Below are 27,123 nucleotides of genomic sequence, written 5' to 3'. Positions count from 1 at the left end.
AAACCTCTTCCCTTCACTGGGAACTTCAGCCATGAGTTCCTCTGAGAGCTGGGAAGGAGATTTTGGGTAGTATTGCTAATTGTGCATTAAGTCTAACCTTTTTACATGGCTGTTGCTTACTCCTGTCTAAGGTGGAATGCTGCATGAGGCAGACCTTTGGTCTGATCCAGAGAAGCCATTCCTGCTGTGGTACACTGTAGGAAGGGCTTCCTCAGGTCAGACAAAAGGTCCTGTGGCTTCTACCCCAGTGCTGGTCTCCAAAGTACATGAATTGCCTTGGTTGAATGCCACATCATAGCATGTCCTAAAGCAGACACAAAGCTGGGAAAACTCAACTGATTTTGAGAAGTGTGATGAAGTTAAACACTGGAAAAACAGTCCTGCAGTGAGAAATACCAGCATCTGTGGTTACCCTGCTGATAATACTTCAAAGTTACCATGATCACTTTAGAAAGACAAAACATGGAAGGGCATAAAAGGAAGTCCTCTGCCTTGCAAGTTGATATTCAGAGTTGCAACCACAGAGCTCTTAACATAGTGCTTAAAAGAGTGCCCCTGGCAGCAGGTGCTGTGGATGGGCAGCAGTGCTGAGCCTCTTGCTCTGGCACCTCTCCTGGGGGGTGGATGGCTGTGCACACGTGTGTGCACACACCTGGCAGGGGCAGGACAGCTCTCTCTCATGGGCGTCCTGCAATAGTTCAGTGTGGGTGAATTCTCCAAACGTGTCACGGAAGTCTCAAGCCTGATGGGATGTAAAAGGGGAGCTGAGCACAAGAATGCTGAAGGAGTGAGAAAATATTTCTGTAGGTGGCTAATATCCTTATGTACTGGATGCATTTTAATGAAGTTCAGCACTAATTGGGAGCAATAATCCAGTGCATGCATTGCAAATTTTAAAATGTGATTTACAGGAGATGCACCAACCACAGATCTTATTCAACCTTTTCCTCATTTTCTAAAGTTGTTTTTTACATCAAGTCTTGCTGAGACCAGCCTTTAACTTAGTAGTAATTACCATTTCTAAATTTGGAAAGAACACTCCACAGGTTCTAAGCTTAAGTCATGCAAACAGTAAATTGTCTAAGCTTTTCTTATATCTGTATTTATAAAATAAGGTTCTAAAACTTTGTGTTCATAGTGCACACTGGTGATTGATGTGCCTGGCTGTCCCTGGCAGGTCTGCCTGGGGTGGCTCCCTCCATGTTAGCTCTTGTCTTTTACAAGAGATAGAAAATAGCCAAAGTTTCCATGCTGGGGGGGAGGTAAAGTTAGCAAGGAATACTTCTTTCTCTTGCTCTTCTGAAGGCAGACACCTTCAAAAGAGTTTTAAATGTGTGTGGTTTCATATCTTATGTTAGCTAAAGTTCTCAAGGGGTTTAGTTTATCATTAAGGAAAGTTAGATGCTGTTCAATTCTTAGGGAAGCCCAAGGGTAAAAGGGTTTAGGTTTAGCCTGCTGTTTGATGATGCTAAAAACAAACCCAAACTCCGTATGTTTATTGTTTTGGGGTTTTGTAGGTGTGGTTTCTTTCTGTAAAACTTTTAATATTAAAGACCCAAAAGTGCTATCTGTACAGATACTATAACACTGAATTAAGTACCCAAATGCAAATGCCTCCATAATTATTTACTATTTCTAGAGAGCATGTGATAAACTAATCTTTTTTACTTTCACTTTGGCTGCCACATGTTCTTTTCATTCCAAGGCAGTGAATGTGGGTGTCTTTCATTGCAGGTTCAGGAGACTCTACAATCTTTCATCTTCTTGTTTGGTTGCTAATAACTGGAAAAATTGACCGAGCAAAATGGTGAAGTTGAGCCAGCAGTTGCCACAGTGACAGTTGTCCAGTATAAATATCTTACAATTCTTCTGTTTATTATCTGTTTTCAGGGCAGTTTAAGCTGCTGGAACAAGACCGAGATATTAAGGAGCCAGTGCAGTATTTTAACAGTGTGGAGGAGGTGGCTAAAGCATTTCCTGAACGAGTTTACGTCATGGAGGAAATAACATTCAACGTTAAGGTAGTCCCTGAATAAATATTTGTCCCTGTCTCAATGATTAACTGTTGCAACTTTTATATACATGGCAAGTGAGCAGTGGCGCTGAGTGGGAAGTGTGATTTTTGAGACAAATGAGCCTTTAGTGTTCCACATTCAGTGATGCAGTGGTGCTCTTTGGGATCATTTTTGCAGTCTTAAATCAACATGTCCTCTAAGGGCTCTCCTACCCTATGGCACTTTGGGGAGCAGTCTTGATGATCCATTCAATAATTCATCTAATTAGGATTCTCCTGCCAGATTTTAAACAAATGTTGTTTGTTGCCCCCTTTCTCCTCCCCCTCTAGCAGTCTGAATTTCATTCTTTGCTAAGCAGCAGCTGCTCAAATCCCTCTCCAGAAAGCCTCTTTCTCAGAGAGCACACAGGGTGAAATGATGGGGTTGCTTGTCTCAAAACTACTGCGGCTAAATACCATTGTGAATAAAATAATAATAATAATAAAAACACACACCAAAATAAAAAGACACAATTGTTCTCTGTGTGCATGTGTGTGTGTTTGCTTGTGCACAGCTCTTGGGCTCATGAAAGGGTCACTGAAACCATGAGAGGGTTTGCTGTCACCAAGCACACTGCAGTGTAGTGGCATGGAACAATGAAGACACAACTTGTTCTTCTTTGTCCTACCTACATGTGTGAAGCTGCACAAGGTAGGTCAGCTCTGCCGTGAGTGCAGAGTGGTCTCCAGGCTTATCTGGTTGGTTTGAGCAGCAGCACAATCTCAGACTGGTATAAGAGCATCCTAGAGCTGGTGTGCAGTGGTGGAGATCCACATCATGTACCCTGTGGTGGAAACTCGCTGGTGCAAAACCAGCCTGGAATTTCCTGGTCCCATGAGTATCAGGTTGGGCTTTGTACAACAACCTTTTAATGACTTTTTCCTTTTTCTTGCACTGCTACAGCTGGGAGACACTGGCTAGTTCACAGTTTTTATAGATGTTAGTGGAAGAGCTCATTAGTTAATGTACTCAGTGACTAAGACTCACACCTTGCAAGACAGTAGATTGTTTTCATTTGTGTTCTGCGTTAACCTGGGTCTGTAAAACAGAGGCTTTCATGAATGAAGACTACGTGAGAAAGTTGGAACACTTCTGTATCTTTAGGCAAGGGAACAAGAAAATTTTATCTCTGCTCAGAAAAAATCCTTGTGACTGCTAGCCTTATCCAGAGTTGTGCTATTATTTGTCTTTTGATTAATGACCAAGGCAAGAGAATGGCACAGTAGAATGTGCAGCTTTGATTTTCTAGTGCAAAAAAGTATTTGTCTACAGGTTTGTTTAGACATAAAATGCCATATCTTGAGTTTACTGTGAGTGGTTTTAAAACTCTTTTTCATATGTAGCAAACTGAGAAATAAGCATAGCTTTCAGTTAGATATGAAATCCATTTTTAAAGGTTTTATAGTGATACTCCTTAATGTAAATAACAGTAGTAATAATCCAGGTTTAACCTAGTTATACAGTTATCTTGGCAGTATTCCTCTTGGCAGTTTTTCCAGTTTCATTGAAGTCTATTCCAAGGTTATCATCTTCCAAAAAATAAATTAACTTAGCAGGATTTATTAAAGTGTTTAATAACCCTTTACATGCAAGAGAATTATGTACGCTAAAATTTTAATATGGGAGAGATTTTGTCAAGCTGATTAGAGCAAAGAGAGGAATACTAAGTACAGTTGATTCCTGTCCAATGTAGTGTGCCTGTTTAAATTCAGAAGAGAGTATCAGAAGGTAGCTAATCCGATATAAAAACAAAAAAAAAAAAGTGCCCAAAATATCTGATGAAGCACTTAAGATGAGAAGGAGCTCTGAAGTCTGGGATTTCTTTCTTGTTCCAAACACTCAAGTCTGCAGTGGATAATTTTTGAAGAAGGAGCCTGTAGAGTTCCAAGGTGACCAGACAGTCACTGCGTGCTTTTGTCTGTGCTTGTTGAGGTGTGCCTGCATGTGCCAGTACACCGCAGTTATGATTCCACTCGGTGTGAGCCTTGCCCCTGAGTGTAAATCCTTGGCAGCTCTAGCAAGATTTCACAGCTGCCATTCTCCAAACTGCCTTCTCGCTGCAATGGGCTGCGAGATCATTTCCAAGGGGCTTATTTACTTTTGCTTCTTGTAGTAGTTATTAAAGGGAAAACTCGGCCACCTTATCCTGGCGAGGCAGGGGAGATGGTTCTCCCTTCCTTCCCTGTGGTTTTGCAACTGGATAGGCTTTCTGGGCAGTGTCCTAGGCAGGTGGTTGAGGATCTGATGGGTGTTTGAAGAACAGCTGTAATATATGCTAGCAAGTGCCCTGATGCTCCTACCTCTCTCAGCCCCTAAATTATTAGGCTGGCCCAGAGATACAAGGCCTTGAGGGGAGCAATGTCAGGAGATGGGCAAAGATTCAAAAGAGGCTCTAACCCCGATGTGGTTGTCCAGCTTCTTTATTCCATGAGGTGAGGGGGGAAAGGGAATGAACAGGAAGGGTCGTGGGCTTATCTAGGCTCTGGACAGGGAGGGCTCTCTGGCTCTCCGCCAACCCCATCAGGGCAGGAAGGAGGGGACCAGGCTTATCTGATCAGAGTCACAGGGGTCCCTGGAAATGGGGAAAAGCATAACCCGACCGCACTGTAACAGTGCCCCTAGGAGGGAAAGATAGTATCTTTTCAGAGACTAGCAAACAAAAATTTTAGGTTAAATAAAACTTTTGTAATGGCTGAAAGTACTTTGTAACTTTTTTATCCATATGTACTGCACTGAATACCTGCTTGGTTGTTTCAAGTGGTGGCCGCGGCAGCATCTACAAGCACAGTAATTTAGAGTGTTCTGGGGATAATTGAATTTCACTCAGTCTATAGTTTAATTTCTTCCTGTTCAAAAAATAGAGGCATTCTGTCCTTTCTTCACTGACCAGATAGGTGAGAACCCTTTTTGTATTAATATTCAGTGCATAATTGAAGAATATTTTGTTTATGTTACAGCATTATGCTACAAATATGAGATTTTTTTTTTCTATTGCTAGGAACAAAATACTAAGAATGTTGAGTTACCCCAGGACCCTGTCTTTTGCTGAAACAACAGTAGTAGATTTCTGCTTTCAACTGCTCTGGTCTCATACATATGGCAGTGTGTACAAACATCCAGGAAGCTATTTGCACCAGGTCTTAAAAACAAGACAAGGAACAAACACATCCCCACCCCCCACCCAAATCATACTGAGGGCAATTCACAAAAAGTTCCCTTAAAAAATCAGCAGTATTTTCTGATAGATTGAACATTGGACAAACTAGGAGCTCCTTCACTCTAAAAACCAGCTCACTTAGTGTTGCAGGACCCTTCAAATCTTCCAGAATAACATTTTTGTTCTGAAGACATCATTTGGTCTCCCTAGAGAGTCTGTGAAGCTGTTTGCAGACGCTTTCTAAAATGGAGAAATGGGTTAGTGAATTATCCTTCTAATGATTCTTTTCTTACTTGTCAAAGATATTGTATGACTGGTGTGAACTTCTGATACCTGATTTGTTCATCTTTTTTAATGTAATCCTCTTTTCACAGTGATTTAACCGTGTTGGCCCATACTATGTGCACTTTGGCAGAAAGAAATCTGTAGTGAAAACTTAGCACTTTTTTTTCTTTTCTTTTTTTTTTTTTGGCAGATGGTAATGCAGTACAGTGAGGCAAAATTGATTTCCTGGTTGTAATTCTAGTGCCTCTGATAAACTCACCCTGAGTTGCCATAAAGCACATATGTAGTAGGCTGTAACTTACGGTGACATTCGTAAGTGCTGCCATAGTGACTTTGTTGAAATGAGGTGGTGTGTAGATTTTGGCTCCAGACTTCCAGGCAACTCATAATTCTTCACCTCAAGAATTAGTGCTTTAGTGGCCTTGTGGCTTGATGCCAGCCTTTCAAAGCAGCAAGAGTCAGTTCCAAGCAGTTTGGGTTTTTTCTTCTTTTTCCCCTTTGCTCCCAGTACACGCAGGCTCGACACCTCGGTGTCTTGCATTGGCATTGCTGTCCTGTTGCTGCCTCTCTTCCTCCTGGAAAAAGGTGGGTGGCTTGAGTTAAGAGAAGCAGAGGAAAGCAGAGCTGCTGCTGCTGTGTGCCCAGGTTGAGGCGCCTGTGGGAGGAGTCCTGCTCCAAAGGGAGCTTCATTTTACAGCTCTGCAGTGTTACCTGCCACATTTTGGGTCAGTTTTAGAGCACTGATTTATTTGAGACATTCCGTAAAGAGCACTGAAGGCAGCTGTTAATGTAGCAATTAGGCAAAGTCCCTCTTATCCCAGAGGGAAATAGATGTATGCTAGCATGAAAACTTTTACTTGCTGATTCTGTCTTGGGAAACAGACATTTATAAAAGAAAAATGGGATACTATCTCATTGAATTTAACCAACTTCCTTGAAAATGTTTGCTCATATTTTTTTCTTTTTCTGCTAACAGCTCTTCTGAAGATACTGTTTTACATTTTAAAAATCTTTTCTCATTTTTGTGACCTGTAAAAAAAATATATATCTAATATATATGATCTATTAAATATATATGTAGTGCTACAATTGGTCCTAGTAAATTGGACCTAAGCAAATTGGTTTTAAGTAAAAACCATAGGCTGTAGCTATGAATCAGAGACTTCACAGTAACGAAAAGCTCTAACAAAAAAAAATCCTAATTGTATTTTTAAAGTGAAAGCAATATTTGCATTAATTGAATAAAATCTAGCAGTTATACCAACCTATATGAAGCCACAAATCATTTTTATAAAGGTGTTCTTATGTGTCCAGTTAAAGGCTTCTGCTTCGAATTATAACAAATTAGAACAATTGGAGTCCAAGACCGCATATTGACTCAGGTGTTACCAAAAATCTATTACTGCTAGTTAGCCTTCCCTTAAACAAAAGGAAGATTATACCCAAGCTTTTCCAAAACACAGTTTCCTAAATAATCATTCATTGCTTTTCTGATGCCTGTCTTCTGCAGGATTTTCAATGGCTTTTCAATGTTAGTGAAATTGCATGAATCTTAAAATATAAAATATTACAGTGACTTACACCCTGTTTTACAGTGTGTTTGGTAAGGTGTCTGTGTGCCTGTAAACTTTCTGGTCAGTATCCTAGCATCAACAGTGAACAGATAGTATGGATTAACAGCTGGAAGGAGAAGGCAGGTACATCAGGGAGGAAATTCTGGATCATTGCTCAGCTCGAATATCTACTACTGATTCCTAGATGGTGTTGGCAGTGTAGTGTGGGTAGCACTGCCTCTTTCATAAAGCTGGTTATTCTCACCTGTTACCAATGAAAACTGAGAAGAGCAGAAAAGGGGTGAGTGCAAAGTAAAACTGCAGGAGTTTTTACGGTGCATGAAACATTATTGTTAAAATGTATAAAGCCCTCCGTGGATATGTGATGCAGCTGAGTGAAAGCCTCTTGGATGTTTTCTGAGTGTTACCTCTTTTCCAGAATTATTATGAGACTTTAGGAGTTTACCTCAAAAATGTATGATTTTTTCTGCACTAGTCTGTGATCTGGACCATGTTAACTCTTCCACTGTGCACTGCTGTCTTGTGTCCATCATGTACCAGAGATATGCTGTGTCACCTGCACCAGCTGGGACCTGCCACTAGCAGGTCCAAGTGTCTGAAATAGTGTAAGGCTCTGCTACACCCTACCAGCCACTGCACAGCAGGAAACAGAGGGAGCCCAGAGAATGCTCTCAGCAGGGTTGTGAAGTGCAAATCCTGCTGGGTCGGTGCTGAAAGCTTAGAGGGTAGAGTGAGATGGGTCTGGTGTGGTCCTTCTGCCTTCTAGGAATAATTTATGATATGCACTTTCATGTTGTCTATAAGTGTACTATTTGGCATAGAACCATAGAATCATTTAGGTCAGAAGAGACCTCTGAGATCATCAAGTCCATCTATTAGCCCAGAACTGCCAAGTCCACCAGTAAACTATGTCCCCAAGTGCCACATCCTCACGTCTTATAAATGCTTCCAGGAATGGTGACACAACCACTTTCCTGGGAAGCCTGTTCCGGTGAATGACAACCCTTTTGATAAAATACCAGATATCCAATCTAAACCTCCTCTGGTGCAACTTGAGGCCATTTCCTCCTGTCCCATCTGTTCTTAGGAAATGCTCTGCATGACTAATTCCTGGACTTCTGGAGGCCCTGTGAAGCTCACCAAAGGCAGTCTAAAGCCAAGCTAAAGTCCATGGCTCTTTGTTGATTTTTCTGTAAAGTTTTGTGGCCACTGATAAAGTTAAATGTTTGAACAAGACAGAGCAAGTCTGATTTTCATATGTCATTGCTACAAGGACAAAGTAAGGATCATTTAGCCTAATGATCTTTAGCCTTTGTAATCTTCAGAACAAAAGCTGAGCAGTATATATGTACTGTTATGTGTATTGAGAGATATGTGATATGTATGGTATATCTTTGTTGCCCATATGCTGTAAAACATATTTACCTGCCATTTACCTACCAATTTTAAAGTATAAGCTGCCTAGTGGGATATATCAGCAATCTTAACATCACCATAAGTTGAATTTAGTAGATAAATTTCTGAGGTCTTAGACTTTTAATTTCGTGTTTTTGATTTTTATTATCATTTTGAGCAGCAACTGATACCTTATATCTTTGTTTAGAAGAAAGAATGCAGAATATTATTTCTCTCAGAGTGCTAAATTAGAATTATGGCCTCATCTTTCTTTTCATAAAATATCATAGAATATACTGAGTTGGAAGGGACTCATGAGGAACATAAAGTCCAACTCCTTGCCTCGCACAGGACACCCCAAGAATCACATCATGTGCCTGAGAGCATTGTCCAAATGCTTCTTGAACTTTTGTCAGGCTTGCTGCTGTGACCACTTCCCTGGAGAGTCTGTTCCAGTGCCCAACCACCCTCTGGGGGAAAAATCTTTACCTGATATCGAACCTAAACCTCCCCTGACACAACTTCAGGCCATGAGTCCTGTCACTGATCACACAGAGATCAGTGTCTGCCCCTGCTCTTCCCCTCATGAGGAAGTTGTAATTGCAATGAGGTCTCCCCTCAGTCTCCTCTTCTCCAGGCTGAACAGACCAAGTGACCTCAGCTGTTCCTCATACAGCTTCTCCTCAAAGTCCTTTGCCATCCTCAAAGCCCTCCTTTGGATGCTCTCTAAGAGCTTAATGTCTTTTCTTATACTGTGGCACCCAAAACTGCCCCCAGCACTCGAGGTGAGGCCGCTCCAGAGCAGAGCGGGACCATCCCCTCCCTTGCCTGATGGTGACAATACTCTGACTGATGCACCCCAGGACGCAGTTGTCTCTCCTGGTTGCCAGGGCATTGCGGACTCATGTTCAACTTGCCATCAACCAGGACTCCCTTTCTACCATGCTGCTCTCCAGTATCTGATTCCCCCATCTGTACACTGAATTCAGGGTTAAATTCAGCCTTATTTCACCTGCAATGATCCTGTGACTATATTTTTTTAACAATGAAAAAAATGTTTTCCAATGTTTTTAATTGAAAATAATTTTGTCTTTAAACATGTCAGTTGACTCTAAAAGCCCATTTGCTATTTGGCTGGTTGAAGTGGATGACATCAATAAGTATCTGCTCCACAAGACCTTCACTGTAAAGCTCAGCCGTTTAGTTACCTCTGTGGTTTCACATCTGACCTACCGTTTCCTCCCACAGTGGCTCGTTTGTTTGTGAATCACCAGGGAACTGTAAGTTGGTCGAGGAGGAGCTCCCACAGCTGTAGGATGTGACACCTCCCTTGCTCGGGACAGTGTCCCACAAGTAGTGAGGAAAAGCTGTGATCGTGCAGCATTGAGTGAAGAGTTCAACAGTGTAGCTGGCATTGTCAAAGCAGCCATTTGCGGGGACTTGTTGATTCTAGAAACCAATATTCTTAGAGAAAACACCCTCTCAGAAAGGAAAGGGGGAGATTGCATGGTACAGGCAATCTCAGCCCTTATCAGCCCCTCGAAGGCAGGGCTGTGTGGCTGCAGCTCCAGTGCAGCGCTCTGTGACAGTTTGAGGAGAAACCAGCAATGGACATGACATGAGCCTTATCAGCAAAAGAGCCCTCAGTGCTTTCATTTCACATTGTAGTGTTTCAAATGCTGCCAGACCAGTGGCGCAAGCTGTGAATGAGTATTACGTACCATAAACCCTAGTGGTTTCCTGGATTAGACCAATTAGTGTTTGTTTAGATAATTCAAGCTTTGAATGACTTCCTCTCCGGAAGCCCCAAGCCTGAAGTGCTAAGGCGGCACACCTCGCCTGAGCTGCCTGTGCAATTAATCCTGTGCAACTGCAATTCTGAATTTCCAGAAGAATCACAGTTCTGCAAATACAGGTCATGTCTTACAAGAGGAAGAATTATTCACTGTGCTTGTTGGTTATTGACTTACTGGAATTACAGCTTTGATTTCATGCAGTGGCTATTGTGTGATGATACCAGGGTTTGAAGCCTGGACTTTTGGACTTCACTCAAGTCCATGAAGTCTTTAGGAGTTTTGGAGGTGAAGAAGGGATATACAATTTTAGCTTATGTTTTCATTGGCAATTTCTTTAGTATGTTCAATTTCTCAAATAAAATAGTCTATAACAGACCAATAGTGTATATCTGGTGCACCTTCATTTATGGGTAGGAATCTGCTGCTACCAAAGAATTGGGTGGGTTCTGTTAGGTCCCTGAAAATGGCTTTTCACGTTAAACCACTCAAATATGAGGCAGAGTAATCTTGTCTATAAAGAGTTATTTCAGTCATAAGGAAGTAACTTCGGGAGCAAATGAGCCTTGGACATCTGTTTTGTTGGGGGTTTTTTCCGGGTACAATTTCCATACTAGAAAAGCTCACACATGGCTGTGCATATGTTGTTTAATCTCTTAAATTGCAATTATGATCAAAAAATGAGGAAGGAAGTCTATGACTAGGAGAGCAAAGCGGGGGGGAGTTAGGCATATGGGATAGACTGATAATCTTGATTTCTCCTTCATGGAATAGATGTCATCTGTCATTCCCCCTAGCCTGGAAAAAAATATATCAAAGGGATATGCTTCATCTGTAATGATGAAATCACCTTTTCTGCTCCTCAGGGAGCTGGAGATGGTGAAAGAAGTTTGTTTCCCTCAAGAGCCTGGCAAATAAGTTCTGTTTTTGCAAACAGCAAAAAACAAAGGTGGGAAAAGATACCCAAAGGAATCTAGACATGGTCTGTCATAGCTGTATGACACAAGTGGCTATTTCAACTGCTATATGGGGATATAACTGGGATATGTGGATTTGCCCTTTCTTTAAAAAATGGTTATGTTTATTCTCATGCCTTCTTTGGCAGTTTCAGGTGGCTCTTTCCTCTCAAGTAAGATGCAGGAATGTGCTGAACAATTTAGAAAGGCTATTTAGCTGAGCTTCAACTTAAACACCTTGCACTTGACCGGTCAGCTGTTCAAATATAGCTACTTTCATTTTTTACAATACATAGTCTTGTAAGTTCAGTCTCAAGAGATACAATGTGATTTGAAGTATTGTCTTCATTGGGGGAAGATAAAATTTTTTATTATTATTTTGCAGGTAGCTTCAGGTGAATGCAATGAAGACACTGAAGTTTACAACATTACCCTTAGTACTGGGGATGAGCTCACTTTAATGGGGCAAGCAGAAATCCTTTATGCAAAATCTTCTAAGGAGAAGTCACGACTCAACACCATCTTCAAAAAAATCGGGAAGCTTAATTCAATTAGTAAGCTAGGCAGAGGCAAGATGCCCTGCCTCATCTGCATGAACCACAGGACAAACGAGAGCATCAGTCTCCCTTTCCAGTGTAAGGGCAAGTTCAGCACCCGCAGCCCACTGGAGGTGCAGATGCAAGAAGGGGAGCACACAATTCGCAATATAGTAGAAAAAACCAGGCTGCCTGTTAACGTTACTGTGCCAAGTCCTACACCAAGAAACCCTTATGACCTGCATTTTATCCGTGAGGGGCACAGGTACAAGTTTGTCAACATTCAAACCAAGACTGTGGTAGTTTGTTGCGTGCTTCGTGGAAACAAAATAATTCCCATGCATTTTCCCTTGCACTTGACACTTCCAAAATTTATTCTACCTGATAGTGTGGTGAAGGGGGAGCTGTGGCACGAACCCCTCATCCAGCACTGGTTTAATATATGCCAGGAACAGTTTGACATAGACGAGTATTCCCGTGCCGTGCGAGATGTAAAGACTGACTGGAACGACGACTGCAAGAGCCCGAAGAAGAGCCGGTGTGCGGGGCACAGCCACGTGCCAAACTCCCTCAGCTACGCACGGGACGAGCTCACACAGTCCTTCCACCGGCTCTCCGTGTGCGTCTATGGGAACAACTTGCATGGGAACAGCGAGGTGAACCTCCATGGCTGCAGGGACTTGTGTAACGAGTGGGCGCTGTTCTCTCACGATGCCCTTCAGTACCAGGAGTCCGGGGACAGTAGCAGTGATTACCTTTTCCCTGAAGTTAGCGAAGAATCGATGTTTCTGCCTACGAAACCGGAACTTCCTTATGAAGAGCTCTGGTTGGACCAAGGATCTGGAAAGGGTGGTGATCAGCCTCTCTCGTGCTCGCTTAGTGAGAACAAGTGTGACAACTACAGAGGATCTTTCCGATCAAAGTGTGGTTCCGCGTCTCTTCCTGTGCCTGCAACTATTGGAACAAACACAAAGTCTTCAGATGTTTCCCTACCTCCACCTCCAGTGCCTCCCAAATCAGAAGCAGTAAGTTGGGGTTATTTGTGTTTGTTTCTTTTTTTAGGTGGTGATGAGTTTGCATGCAGATCTTTTTAGGGAATGTGGTGGAGAAAGGAGGGGCACATACAGGGCAAGGGAACAGTCAGACTTTGCAAGATGTGCCACTTTAGCTAGATTCCTACCATGTGTAAGTCATGTCTTAAAAATCACAGGAGTATATTTAATATTCTTGATCTAATAGCTTAATCCTGATACTTTCCAGTGATATTTAATTTAGGTTTCTTGCTCACACAAACAGGAATTGCTGAGTCACTTCATTCTCTTGCTTTCCACATCATCTCTCCATGTGACCTCCATGTTTTCTCATATCTTCTGTGGCCAGAGTGTGTGGGGCATGACCCACTTGGAAATGCCTCATATTGCCTTAGTGTATCTTCAATTAACAGGCTCTGATAATGAGAACAGCTAGAATTTTTACAGATTTGAAGAGTTTGTTAATAAGAGATTGTCTTCTCTATTATGACCCTATAGCAGATTTTGAAGAATATTGTGTCATTGTCATTGTCCTTTATCAAACTAGACCAGAACTAATCGCTCTCTACTGCTTATTGAAAGAAAATATTTTTTAATAGGAGGTCTGCAGAATTGATAAATAAGCCTTCTAGAGGACTAAGTTGCAAACAGAGCATGTTTCCTGGCCTAAGGTTTTTAATGAAAACTCACAGGAGAAATCACTTCCCCAAGCCTGAAATGTCATGGAGACTTCGGAGGGAAAAATGCAAATGTATTTTATTAATAGGAGCTTATGGGGCCTGGCTAGAGAATCCACCCATTATGTGGTCTCTTGACATAGTCCTAAGCCTTATTAAAAAAAAAAAAAAAAGAAAGAAAAGAAAGGAAAAAAGAAGATTCCCACAGGGAAGGGTGTCTAGGAGTCTTTAGCGAAATGTCAGTGATACATATATAGCATGAATCTTGGTTTTTATCATTATTTAACAAATTTGTTTTGCAGGAGTTTTTCTGGATTTAAAAAGAATATCATTCCACTTGCAAGCCCTATGGTGGTTTCAAGACCATGGCTGTACAGTAAATTAAGACTAATTTGAGACAAAACTGCAACAAACCATGATGATCCTATACTTTTCCTATTGCCATCTAACAGTCCAGTAGTGTTGGCTGTAGCCTTCCCCTCATAAGTTGGGTCACAGCCTGGTTGAAAACTATGGTGTGTTCATTCATGCTGGGTCAGCCTGCAGTGGATTTCTGTGGGGATGCCCCTGGCCAGGCAGGTGCAGCGAGGAGAGGGGAGGAGGACACTCGCAGGCACAAAATGCCCAAATACAGCCCTTGGACTGTGCCACCAAAACTTCCCCGAAAAGCAAACGCAGCAGCTTTGCAGCAGCCAGGAAAGGCAAGACATTATGTCTTCTTAGCACAGTGTTTACGTGCAATGTTAAGTGCAGAAACCCAAGAGCACTTCCTTGCCTCTGAGGTCAGGTATGCACTGACACTTTGTCCAGACTCTTGGACAAGTGCCCAGCAGCACCATATGGAGATGAGGCTCCCTGGCAGCCTGTGCTGATGTTAACTGGAGTGGGGCTAGTCCCACCCTCCTCCACCTCCCTCCTCCTCCTTTCCCAGACGAATCGTCCTGGCTTCCCTTTTGTGCTGGCTCTGGCACTCCTGTGCCTGGGAAGGCAGCCAGGTCTGGATCTGGAAAATTATTTGTTTCCTGCTGATTTCTGTGAGCTGAACTGCTTCTGCACAGGGTCATAGGAGTGCTGGGAGGTGGATGGTGGGGGAGGAAGGCTGCCCCCACAGTGAGGTGAGGGCAGCCCTTGTGGCATGGGGGTGCTGTGCCTGGGTCATGCCTGAGACATGAGGGTCTTATGCCTGAGGTGTGGGTACTGGAGTGCTGGGAAAGCTGTGGAGCACCTGCACAGCATCACTGTGAGCCCTCATACCTGGGGAATCCCCATGAGTCCCTTTTGGGGACAGCAGGGTGACACTTGGGGTAGATGTGTATGTTGCCCTTTAGAGTTATTTTGGAAAGCGTGCAATTTTGTCATGTGTGTCTTACATTACTGAGGTACTGTGTGAATGCTGTCAGCAATTTCAGTGTAGCTTTCTAGCCATTTTGGAGAAATAACTTCTGCTGAAGAAATTAGCTGGGATTTAGAGGTGGGCAGGGGGTGTAACCCCATTAAAAATAAAACAAAACTAAAACCCTACATTTTCATAGATTATAATGATGCAGACTTTCTTTTATGGCTTCCTGGAATAGCTTTGGAGTGAGTATCAGTGACCTACAGAATTCATCTGTGGGCTGGGGCCGAGGAGACGTTTGCATGGTTTCCATGTAGGTATTTATAGAGTAAGTAGATCTCAGGAGCTGCTGGTGAACATGTGGTTTAGTCATCACTCCCTCTGGAATGATATTCCATAGCATTTCTGTGTAAAGGTTGGCCAGCAATTGTATTTTTGCACTAAATTTAAAATGTGTGTTCAGGAGCTGTTTGCAGGATGGGAAAGGACATCTGGGTATTTCAGAAGCTGTTCTGGTTTTCTTCTCTCCAGCAGGATGAAGCATTATGATACATTATGTGTATTTTCTAAATACCTTTCAGAAAATCAAAGTAGCGTGAAGGCAGGAGGCAGAGGAGGAGGGAATAAACTCTGAATTAAGGCCTGTCAATCAGCAATTTCTTCATTCCCCAAACACTAATTTGCATAACATCAGAAGCTGTTTTCCTGATTGATACAAAGCACATCCCTAATGGAGTGTGCCGGAAGTTCAGGCTCCTGTGGCAAGGAGTGTGGAACTGCTCTGTGTTATGCCCTCAGTCAAGCTGTGACAGGGCAGGTTTTATCCAGCCAGCCTCAGAGCTGGTCACTGCAATGGGCACCCGTGATGCCAAGATTCAGCAATAACACCCCAGGGCCCAGGTGGTGCTGGCGAGGCTTGGGCTGTCAGCAAGGAAAAGGAGCAGAGGTCTTAAAATCAACATAGCACCTCATGCCATTGGAAACAGGTTACCATTCCTCGGTCACAGGAAAGAGGATTGGAGCATGAGAGAGCTCAGTGTCGAATAGAAGTTTCAGGTGTTTTATCTCTATCTGACAGCCATGTGACATCTAGCGCTTCCAGGGCAAAGAGTATTTCCAGCTAAGAGCAGCAGCCATCGAGGACATCATCCTGTCACACCCTGGCTGTTCCACTCATCTCCTGCATTGCCATTCGCTTTGGCCTAGTGAGCATGGCTTTCCTGAAGCTTCCCCTTGCTCTTGTCAGTATAATCTGCAAAATCTCTCTTTTTATTCCTCTGCTGGGTTTCCTGGGGACTGTGTGTGGCAGCTGTAATTGTGGTTTTGTGACAAGGAGCAATTGGGACTGTAAACAGGTATTATTTATGGCTTCGTTCTGATCTGTAATCTGGGTCAAGCAAGGGAGTTTGGCAGAGTTTTTTATGCCAGCACCTTTGAATTCCTCAGTCTTCCCAGGAAAGAAAAGCTTTAAGCCTTTGACCATCTGCTGTGCTCCAAGAGCTCCCCTGAATGGTCTCTGTAACCCCATGGATATATATTCAATAGCATTCACTATTAACTTTGCCTGTTCTGACTTGGGGGGAGAAAAAGTCTTCAGGCATCCTTGGGGCGCAGTACTAAAATGGTTGAAGAATTTTATGCCTGAATTCAATAACAAACATGAATAAAATTGATTCATTTTTTTCCCCTTTCTTTGAAAGACCAAATAAGATCCCTTAGAACAAGATTTATTTCAGTGTTTTATGCTGACGGGCATTTCCTGTAATTTTGACTTGTTTTGAATTAAGGAAAAAATGTACTACAGTGTCCTAGTCCCCAGTTTTCCATTTCACAAAAGTACTAAATATGTTGTTGCATTTTGAAAGCATTGAAGTGGATTGCAAAAGGTTCCACATTTATTTTGTTTTTAAATAAATTACATCACTTTAATTGCTAATTATGTGTTGCAGAACTGCTAAGATAACTTTTAGTTCTGCAGTGTTGTAAAATTTAAAAATAAACTGCAACTTTCAAACACAAAAACAATTTCCTTTTTCTGATGCATCTAAGACTGTTTCAGACAAGGAGAACATAGAGGTCTCCTCCTGCCCAGGGGCAGGTGGTGAATCGTTAAAATCCTGCCTGGCAGCCGTATTCTCAGCAACCTTCTCACCTTTAGCCTTACTAAAAAAAGTTGCTCTCCCAAATATGTCCTGATGAGATTAAGTCCTTAACTCCATCATATTTTTTATGGGGATGGATCCTGATATTTTGCTCCTGTGCAGGCACACCACACTAAACTTCAGGTGCTCATTGCTACAGCTGTGTGTTTTAAGCTGCAAGGGTGTCTGGCTTCATAGAGCAGACCTCTTGGCTGGGTGTACACCTTTCCACTTGTACATTTTGGGCAGCCTTTTCCTGCACTGCTTTGGCAGCAACAGAAGGACTGAAGCTCCTAGTTTGAATCCAGAAGCTGGTAAATATGAGATAAATGTACTATTCCTGAGGGAGGGAGGCTGGCAATCATCGTAGAGTTGGATGACTGACTATCACTGGTGAAGTAAGTCAGGAAACATCAAAGTATATTGAGGTCTTTTCACTACATAAGCTTGGTTTATTACATCTAAATAAACAACACTAATGAAGTTTAGGTGTAATGAATTGCTCCTTACAGAATGTATAATATCAGGAACAGTCTGTCTGATTTTCTGTGTTATTGGAATGTTCTTTTACATAGTTTCGTTGCAGTTACTTTTTAAATGAGTGGCTATCAAACTGCTGAAATGTGCCCTAAAAAAGATTGCTGGTCATTCTACCAGTGGCAAAGCATTCTTTTGGACTTCCTTGACAGCTATATACTGTTGCAAATGTATATACTTTTTCATTTCTCTATTCTCCTTTTTAATTATTTCCTTTCAAAGAATCAGGCAGAACCAGATGTGCTTCATCTGGTTGAGGCTGCTGTTGCCCAGATTTTCTTGCTGCTTGCTTACATGTTCTTCTTTTGTACAGGTGAAAGAGGAATGCAGGCTCCTCAACGCTCCCCCAGTCCCACCACGGAGTTCAAAGCCATCCTCCACCAGTCCTTCCATCCCTCCTCGCACAGTGAAGCCTGCTCGACAGCAGACCCGCTCTCCCAGCCCCACTCTGTCCTACTACTCTTCAGGACTGCACAACATGTATGTGTTTGAGCTGTGGGAGCACCGTGCTAGCACTTTCTGAGAAAGTTAAATTTACCACTTTTTTCTTGAAGGCATGTGTTTCTAAGGCACAGTGTGGTGTCAGACTTGCAGTAAAACGGGCTAACCTGTCTGTCAAGTTGTTTTGAAAGATTCAAAAGGAAGAAAAGCTCCAGCAGAAACTATGTTTTACTAGATAGGACACAGGAGTTTATATTAAACACCTGTGTGCATTGCTAGACGTAATATCACTCTTAGGTGACATAGGCTGTCAAATTAAAAGATCATGTATAGTTCTCCATGTTTCTTTAAAGGCTTGAATCTTCAAACCAGACCACCTCAAAGCTAGTTTTTGGGATTTCAGTGTTGCATGCAGCGCAGCCAGCTCTGATAATCAGGGACACAAAAAGAGTGTGGTAATCCAGAAATGTGTTGTACTAACTATATGGACACCTACAGGGTGGATGTGATGGAGGACAGAAAGACCAGCAGACACCACTGAGTGCTAAGCGAGGTGTAGCAGAAGGGGGCCAGACAGCTTCCACATCAAACACACTTCAGCACAAACCCAACCCACAATCCGGAAAATCCACCCAGGCTAGCTGAAAGTAGACAGTAAATTCTGAATTATGTGGCTGCATAGCCTTTCTTGGTGGTACAGTGTCCTTCCTTTGGCTTCAGAAAGGAAATACACATTCTGAAGCCTCACCTCCTTTTTGCCTTGGATGTCTTCTTGCCATTATTTTTGGTACCTCTTCAATAACACAATGCTATACAATTATAAATTCATCCAAAACATCACTGGATTAATTTTAGCCTGGATACAGTTGGTATAATAACTTACGCTGAAATTGCCTTACTAAGTCATACTGCACATTTGTAGCTTAGTGTTGTGGATCTGGCAATGATCACTCTAGATCAAGGCTGCTTGCTTATTTTATGAAAGCCTTTTGGGTAGTTCTGTCAAGGTCTACTCCACAGGAGGCTGAGCACAAGACCTCCCAGTTTTAGGGGCCCACCAAATGCTGCTTTCTCTCTTTGTAGCTAAGAATACATCTGCCAAAAACTAGAGCAAAAACTAGGAAAACAGAAGTGAAGTTTCTCAAGAATGCAAAAAGTTATAGTGAGGTGAGGGTCAGTCTTTTCTCCCAGCTAACAAGCAATAAAATGAGAAGAAAAAGCCTCGAGCTGCATCAGGGGAGGTTTAGATTGGATGTTAGGAAAAATTTCTTCATGGAAAGAGCTGTCAAGCATTAGAACAGGCTGCTTAGGGAAGTGTTGGAGTCACTATGCCTGGAAGTGTTCAAAAAAAGTGTAGATGTGTCACTTGGGGACATGGTTTGGTGTGGACTTGGCAGTGCTGGATTAATGGTTGGATTAATGATCTTAGAGGTCTTTTCCAACCTAAATAATTCTGTGATTGTATGATTTGCCTTGACTTTCACAGTATTTGCATGAAATTCTTCTCCAGGTGGGTCCAGACCAGACGTCTCTGTTTTGGTAGAGCTGACCTGGTGTTGCAGAGGAAGCTACTAGAAAATTGCCATTGTGTGGAATAACCAGATTGCTTTGCCATTTATATCAATAAACTTGTTTTCTGGATATGAAGGGCTGCAGACAGTATTTTAAACAGAAACAAAGTTAGTATGATTTGTCCTTATCTGCCTCTAAAAATGCCTGATACCTGACTTCAGCTGTATTTGAGGCTTGTCTTGCATCCTTTCACACTGTGTCCCAGGCAGTTCATTTTAGTGGAGGCCAAGTAAGGAAGCACTTTGAAAATGTTAAAATGTTACTTCATCAGTTTTCAGAAATTCCATTAATCTTTGAACTCAATAAATGTTCCAGGTCTAGTATGGAATTGGAGAACAGTTGTTCTGCATGTTGTTTAAACCACCTCACTGACTGTTTTCTCAGCTTGATGACTGGGTTTGTGAAAAATGATTTTCACTGTGTGCAATATACCAGTTGGCCTTTAAGCAACCAGAAATAACTAATTGATGGTGTATCCCTGTTGAGGGGGCAAAACTCCTTGTCTCATATTAAAAACATCTAGCTGCTTTACCTGTCAGACTTGTATTAGTGACATAAACAGAGGAAAAGTTTGGAAGGCACAGAATGGAGACTGAGAGATGGTTAGAAAGAAGGAAACTGCATTTGTTGGGACAGATATTTTCCAGCAATGCAGATTAGGGCTGTTTTTACACATCTGCACTTTGTATTTGATCTGGGCAAGTCCAGATTTGCCTCTCTGATCCACTGTAAGCACACAAGGAAGTAATTTTGTGTCAATCCATTGAAAACTGTGCTGGTTTTTTGATAGCTTCATTGATCCATTTTGATAACTTGATCCATTCTCAAGCAGTGTTCACTGAGCTGTCATGGGGTGACTACTGAGTTTTTACTTGAGTAGTTAGTTTTCAGGAGAGAGAGGCAAGTCATTAAAACATTTTTTTCAACTGTTGTTTTCTGTCTGTTGTGTTGAGTAAGGATTTTATAAGTCTGCTAATTATTTTTTAGTGTTCTGGTTTAGTTGCCCAAAATTCCAAAGATCAGCGCAATCTTTCAGATTTTCTTTTAGAAAGTGTCATAAAATCAGCAAACATTTGCTTTTTATAACAGGTTGTGCCCTTTTGTTGTCATCTCCGTGTCTTGGGAACACCTGGATATAAACCATCAGTTCCCTTGGACAGGCTGAGCTTAGTTCACCACCTGGATGTGGATCCAGGGTAACTTTCTTTAGGTGCCTTTGAAGAGCAAGTGTTTAACATCAAAGCTTGTTAAAGATCCAGACACACCAAAAAGTTACTCTGAGTAAGCTTAAAGCACATCCAGCCAGGTCTGCTTACCCTTCCAGATAAAACTCTTCTTTTGGCAGTGAGCATTAACTCACTCTGTTGTCTCTGTACTCTGCACTGGTTCACATGGCCTAGGGCAGTGGTGACCTGTCCTCATACGAGCTTTTGCATACTATGACACATCTGTGGTATATATATATATATATATATATATATATATATATAAAAGTGCTGGATTAGAACATCTTTCTAGTGTATGTGAGACTGTTTCTTATCCGTGGTGGTATCCCTCAGAAATTCAGCAGTGAAAAACTGAGGATTTGTGAGATAACACAGAACTGAATTGAGGCATCAACTTTTTTATGACATTGAAAAAACAAGACATGGGACTTTTGGGTATATCAGCATCTTGTCAGGCTTGTAGAAGGGGTGAAGGAACTCTCAATACATTAATTCAAACATTTTAATTCAAATGTGAAAAGTTCTGCTGGAGGAAAGAAGATTGTTTCCTTGTGATGGTCACCTTCTATCAGATGATTTATGAGTTTATTGAAATGCCAATTTTTCTCTTACTAACAACATCTTTTCTGCTTTGTTCCTCAAGTAATGTCACAGAAAGCGACAACACCAACCTGACTGAGAGCACACCTGTTTCCTGCTACCCATGTAACATGATGAAAACTGAATCCAAAGAGCCTGAGAGCACAATGCCTTTGGGAAGCCCCTCAGCTGAAGCTCTGCCTTCGAGGTTATCTTGGCCAAACCATTTTTCAGGAACTGCTGAAGGCCTGAATAGGAGTGAGTTCCTCCTTGATCCAAGCAGGAGCTACAGTTACCCCAGACAGAAGACCCCAGGTACGCCAAAGAGAAATTGTCCAGCACCTTTGACTTTTGACTTCGATGGATGTGAGCTCCCAACAGGGTACTCCCCGCTGACTCCAGCAGAGTTCACAAACACCATCTCCAGCTGTCCAAAGTCAGCAAGTTACTCTCTAGACTGCACTGATGAGAAAACTCTGGGAGTCAGCAACACAAAGCAGAGCCATTCGTGTCCTGCCTTACCTCCTCGGGCACCGAAGTCAAGTGAAGATAAAACAGTTACAGACATGTCTCCCTTGCCACTGAAAATCGATGGTGCTGAGGAGGAATCAAAAGCTGGCTCTGCAGTCGTCTTGGAAGATCAGTATCTGGCTAAAAAGGGCATGCAGGATACATTCTCTGTGTCTTACCCCTTCTCATCTCCCCTCCATCTCCAGTTAGCACCAAGGTCTTGTGGGGATGGCTCCCCCTGGCAGCCACCCACAGACCTTTCTGGACTCTCTATAGAGGAAGTGTCTAAATCATTGAGGTTTATTGGTCTGTCAGAAGATGTCATAACATTTTTTGTCACAGAGAAGATTGATGGCAATTTACTGGTTCAGCTTACAGAAGAAATCCTATCAGAAGACTTCAAGCTAAGCAAATTGCAGGTTAAGAAAATACTACAGTTCATTAATGGCTGGCGGCCCAAGATGTGATGCTGGCTAGTTTTTAGTGAAACTGTATACTTGATACATTTGAGCTAATACGTCACTTCCTGTTTTTTTGCACTAAAAATCCTTCTTGTAAATAGTAGTAGAAAAATTCTTACTATGCAGATAAACATTTTTCAGTGCTGAATGGACTTTTTTTTCTATGTCAATAATAAAGGTAGAGAATCTGCAGAGGTGTGCCTTTGTGCATCCCTGAACATTCAACAGCTGCTAAAAACAGGACACTAAGGGAACTTTGACTCCACAGTCTGTTATGACTTAGTCGTATTTATTACTGAACAATTTGATGCTGAAAGGCACACACCAATCCAGTTTACAGTTTTGTGTTAACTGCAAAAAAAGGTATTTCTTACGGGATTATTTCTGTTCACATAATATTTGGCAACATGCTGTGACTTGCAGATATACAAAAGCATTGGTTTTGACACTACATCTGAAAATGTTAAGAATTGCTGTGAAGTGCCACTAATACACTATTCTTGCAGCATTATTTTTATGAACTGTATCTTCCTGACTATCTGTAATGTGGATGCATTTTCCATGTTACTTCGAGCAAAAAGAGTTAAATGTTTTTAAACCAAGAGTCATGCTTAGCTCGTTGCCCAGAGGGGAGGGAGAAGGGGGATTTTCTACTGAGCCACTCTGCCCTGGCCAATTAAAAGTTTATGACCTGTAGATTTCAAAAGTTGCTTTTGTAGTCGGATGACTGGAGTAAATAGCATGACTTCTGGTCGTGCAGCTTTCTCATGGGAAAAGCAGTTCAGTGCACAGGCTCTTTTCTCAGCAAATCCTGCCTGCTGCAGCAGCCTGCTAGCACAGCCCTTGCAGGAGCCGTGCTGTGGTGAAAGGTAACAACTCCTTGCGTTTCTTGTGCTGCTGCTCTCATTGTCTGAAAAAGCGCTTGGTCTGCTCTCCTCTTCCTGTGGCCAGACCTGTGTAGGAAGGTGACAGTGCTCCTGTGTCATGCCTTTGAAATAAAGCGCTGGCAAAGTGGGAGGGATCGGAAACAGAGCGTGGCATGCTGCTGAGAATGGGCTGAGGGAGGTTTTGGGCCATGCCACAGGAAATGCTTGTGATCTTTTCAGTTCACCTGTCTTGTTTGCAGCGGGCTAGGAGGATGTGGGTGGCAAAGTGGGGGGTGCTGTAACATCAAAGCATGTGCTAATTCAGTTGCCCAGCTGCAAAAACTCACAGCAATAAATGTCACATGGAAGTAGCAGTTAAAAGGGAGCGCAGAGATGGTAGGTGGGCATTAGTCTGCCCCTGGAGACCTCTTAAATTTAACTGCTCAAAAGGCTAGGAATAGCATTAACTTTTGGTAGTCCTTTGTGGATTTCTTGTAGTAGACAGAGCTCTTTGAAATGTGTCTAAATAACCCCAGGATCCCCCCTGCCTTTATATACTGGATTTGAGGATTTGCGGAGATCCTCAAGAAACAGTCTGTGTTAACCCTTCCTCTTCAGCAAGTGTGCATGCCCAGGATCCTCAGGTGATCAGGGATAGGAATGCTAGAGCAACTTCATCTTCACTTACTGCTGAGCAGAGCCCTGGCCAGGAGAAAACCATCACCTGCCTTGCTTACCTTTTTGATGTATTAAAAATATCTCCATTGTAGGGCATGTAGTTGGGAGCATCAAGAGAAAATACAGAGCAGAGACAAAAAAGCTAGGTCTGCCTGTCTTCTCAACCATATTGACTCATTAAAAAGAATTTATTAGCAAACAGAGCTCTCTGCTGTTGGGACATTTCATGTCATGTCGCCTTGCCAAAGCCAAGATGCATTATTTGTCTTCCAGTAATGCAAACCACCAGTTCCCAACTAGAAAGCAAAGCCCAGTTGTTGTGGGTACTATAGAGCCAACAAATATCCCAACAGAAAAACCCCCAAGAGTTTATAATCCTGTTTTTCGTAATATATTGACTTCAAGCAACAGATCAATAGCTTTCGACAAATGCTTTTGAATTAGCATTCTAAAATATTTTAGCTTTAAATAAGGCTAGATCAAATTCAGATATTGTTCAGATGTGTATCCTGGTTGGTCAACCACATGCAAGTTGAAACCAATGGTCTTTTAAACCTCACTCTGTCAAATGAGTGTTCATATATGAACGGTATATGAAAGGTTCATATAATGTCAGGTACTTGCCATTGTTTTGCTCAGCTTGTTAATTCTAGATAAAAAATCCCCAAAAAAATAATACTGCAGTCTTGGTAATATTAACATTAAATATTGCTAACACCCCCCAGAATATTAATATCCCTGAGAAAATAGTTTTCTTTGACTGTGGATTCATACCTATTTTATTATCTCTGCTTACCTGCTTCAAGTGGTTATTCTTGCAAAGAGACTGGTGGAATTTGCATTCATGACCATGCTGCACTAACATCCCATGTGCATAAACCAAAATAGAACTGGCCCACAGAAAGGCCTAGAAATGTGCATTGATTGAAGAAGCTGAGCCTGTGTGCCAAAATACAGCTAAAACCTCTAACTGCAGATTTGCTATTGATGGCCTTCCAGTTGTCTCGTTCTGCTTGGCACTGCTTACTTACTTTTATGCATAATATATTAGCATTTAACTTTTTCTTTTGCCCTTAGCCACTCATCACATTCACTTTCCAAGCCATTTTTGGGGATTTAGATGTTCCTAACATTTGTGTTCTGTGAATTATATGGCTCCAGTGTCGATCTGCCTGCTGTGGTACTCAAGCTGGAGTGAAGTGTCTGCTCTGGTGAAATCAGAAGAGTGATGAGCAAACTGGGTGTATGGAATGTTGTAGCTCAGCCTTTGGATCCTAGGTTATGGAAAGGGGTACCTTTCAGTAGGTAGCCAGGCTATGGCAACTCCCAAGCACAGCACAGATGTCAGCAGTGGGGAAAACCAATCTGGTTTTGGACAGTAGTGGAGTCCAGCCATGTTGATGGAAGTTGTGTTGATTGTCTTTGAGGCCTGAGAGCTGTAACTATTGAGCATTGTGCCAGAGTGGGCCTAAAATCACTTATATTTTTAAGGCAGTCTACTAAAATAGGCCAGTCCTAACCTTGGATTTCTTCCCTCAGATTAAATAAATGTAAGGCCTGTGGTGCTTACTTGGTTACCGTTATCTGAGCTGTGTGTTATCCTTGTGGTTTTTGTCTGGGGGGTTTGGTAGCAAAAAACACATCATGTCATTCTGTATGGAGCTGTCTCTCTGTCCTGCACCAGGAAACACATCCTTTCTATGCAACTGTTATGTGCTGGTACAAGGACTGATGCTGCCTTCAGCAATAAAAGCTGGATTCTGGCATGGAGGCTTTCCTGGAGGTGGACACCAAATTGGGCAGGGAAGGGATGGAGAGGAAACTTGAGGGGAAATGCTAGTTTCTTTCAAATGTTCATTGTGCCTAGGATGATGATTCTTTGTCTTGCTGCCTGCCTGGCTAACCAAAGCTGTGTTGACAGCAACTCAAAGTGCATATTTGCATTCTTATTCTTGCCATATTGTAAAAATTGCCTACAGCTAGAAACTTAGATGGAAAACATTTGGTCCATCCAAAATTAGAAGGGAAATACATTTTGAAGTGTTCTTTTCAGCTAGAATCAAGGGTTAGAATTTACTGTGTATTGCTGTGTATTTTCTAATAGAACAGGTTTCTTGCCACTTAAAAGAACTTTGTTCCACAACAGCTTCAAGAGAAACAGTGTAAAGAGCAAAGCTGCCTGAAAATGCTCTGAACATGTGAAAAAGACAGTTGTTTCAAACCTGTCTATAAATAATTGTTTTCTCTGATCTTTTCATCTTGAATCAACTTTTTGGTTGTCCCCCCACAAAACAAATTGTGCTGGCACTAGCCTCTTGTGTGCTTCCCAGTGGGTTTCCTGCCTGTAACACAGGCGAGCCAAGTCCTGCCTGCAGGCCAGGCAGGGGGTCACACCATGGTACTTAACAGCCAAACACCAGCCCTGTGAGAGGACTACGGCTTAGCCCAGCTCCCCTGGCTCCTCTTTCTGATGCTTTGAAATTGCAGCATTCCTGTATGCAAACCAGAAGGTACAGATGAAATCCTAATAAGCAAGAGGGACTGTCCTTTTTATTTATAGAGATGGCAGGGCAGTGGGGAAATTCAGGCCCCTTGTTGAGACCTAGCAATAAATGACTCTCCATTTTGTTATGTCTTAAACTCCTGGTAGTCCAGGAGTGGTTCAGACTTCACAATTTTTGTGTGTAATAACCAAATTTTCAGTGTGAAAATCTGCAGAGTGATTCTCTTGACTTGGACAATCTTCTGAATTGTATTAAAAATATGTTTGTTCTTAGCTCTTTAGATTCACTTCGGGTATGTCAAAAAAATAACACTTGGGAAAAATAAAAAAAGAAAAAGCCCCAAAACTTTGGCTTAGTACATTTCCGTTATAAAACGAAGCATGGGTTTTGTGGAATTCTGTGCTGTTTTGGGCTTTTGTGTAAAAGGCTGGAGGCAGATTGTTATTTAAACCAGGTGCAAATAAATATCCCTGTAATGTATATGAACAAATTTAAACTGCATATTGTAAGTATATAAACTGTATATTAAAGACACTATTTTCATGATACTTCAAATGCATACTGAATTTGTTGTACTAAATTGGTTGGGTTGCATGTATTATATAAAAGGGTTGGTTTTCATTTAGTAATTTCACTGACTTATCCTCTGCTCATCTCAGTATAATTTGGAAATAAGCACTTTTCAAATAGTCACTTTCACAAAGTAAGATTGGGATAATTGAGAGGAGTAATCAGGTTTTGCATTTAACCTCTCAAGACGTGTTACTTTTTCCTGTCTTGTAATCTCACTTGCTCCCCTTCAGCAAGAATATTG

General features: G+C 42.0%; 1 protein-coding gene across 4 annotated transcripts in view; it reads left to right on the top strand.

Annotated features, from left to right (window-relative positions):
- GAREM1 (GRB2 associated regulator of MAPK1 subtype 1) overlaps positions 1 to 26,857 on the top strand; it is a 102,093-nt gene extending 75,236 nt beyond the window's left edge. For 3 of the 4 annotated variants that reach the window (XM_072924595.1, XM_030266139.4, XM_072924594.1), the window contains 4 exons: positions 1,891 to 2,021; positions 11,600 to 12,775; positions 17,786 to 17,952; positions 21,355 to 26,857. In XM_072924595.1, coding sequence (XP_072780696.1) covers positions 1,891 to 2,021; positions 11,600 to 12,775; positions 17,786 to 17,952; positions 21,355 to 22,267 — 2,387 coding nt within the window. In that variant the 3' untranslated portion in view covers positions 22,268 to 26,857. The remainder of the gene's footprint in view (positions 1 to 1,890; positions 2,022 to 11,599; positions 12,776 to 17,785; positions 17,953 to 21,354) is intronic. The other variant, XM_072924596.1, reaches the window with a different exon arrangement.
- Positions 26,858 to 27,123: the final 266 nt, after the last annotated feature.

The sequence above is a fragment of the Taeniopygia guttata genome, chromosome 2 (genome assembly GCF_048771995.1).
Source record: "Taeniopygia guttata chromosome 2, bTaeGut7.mat, whole genome shotgun sequence".
Lineage (NCBI taxonomy): Eukaryota > Metazoa > Chordata > Aves > Passeriformes > Estrildidae > Taeniopygia > Taeniopygia guttata.
The sequence above is the reverse complement of the archived record's forward strand: the minus strand, read 5'-3'. Positions and strand labels throughout refer to the sequence as shown.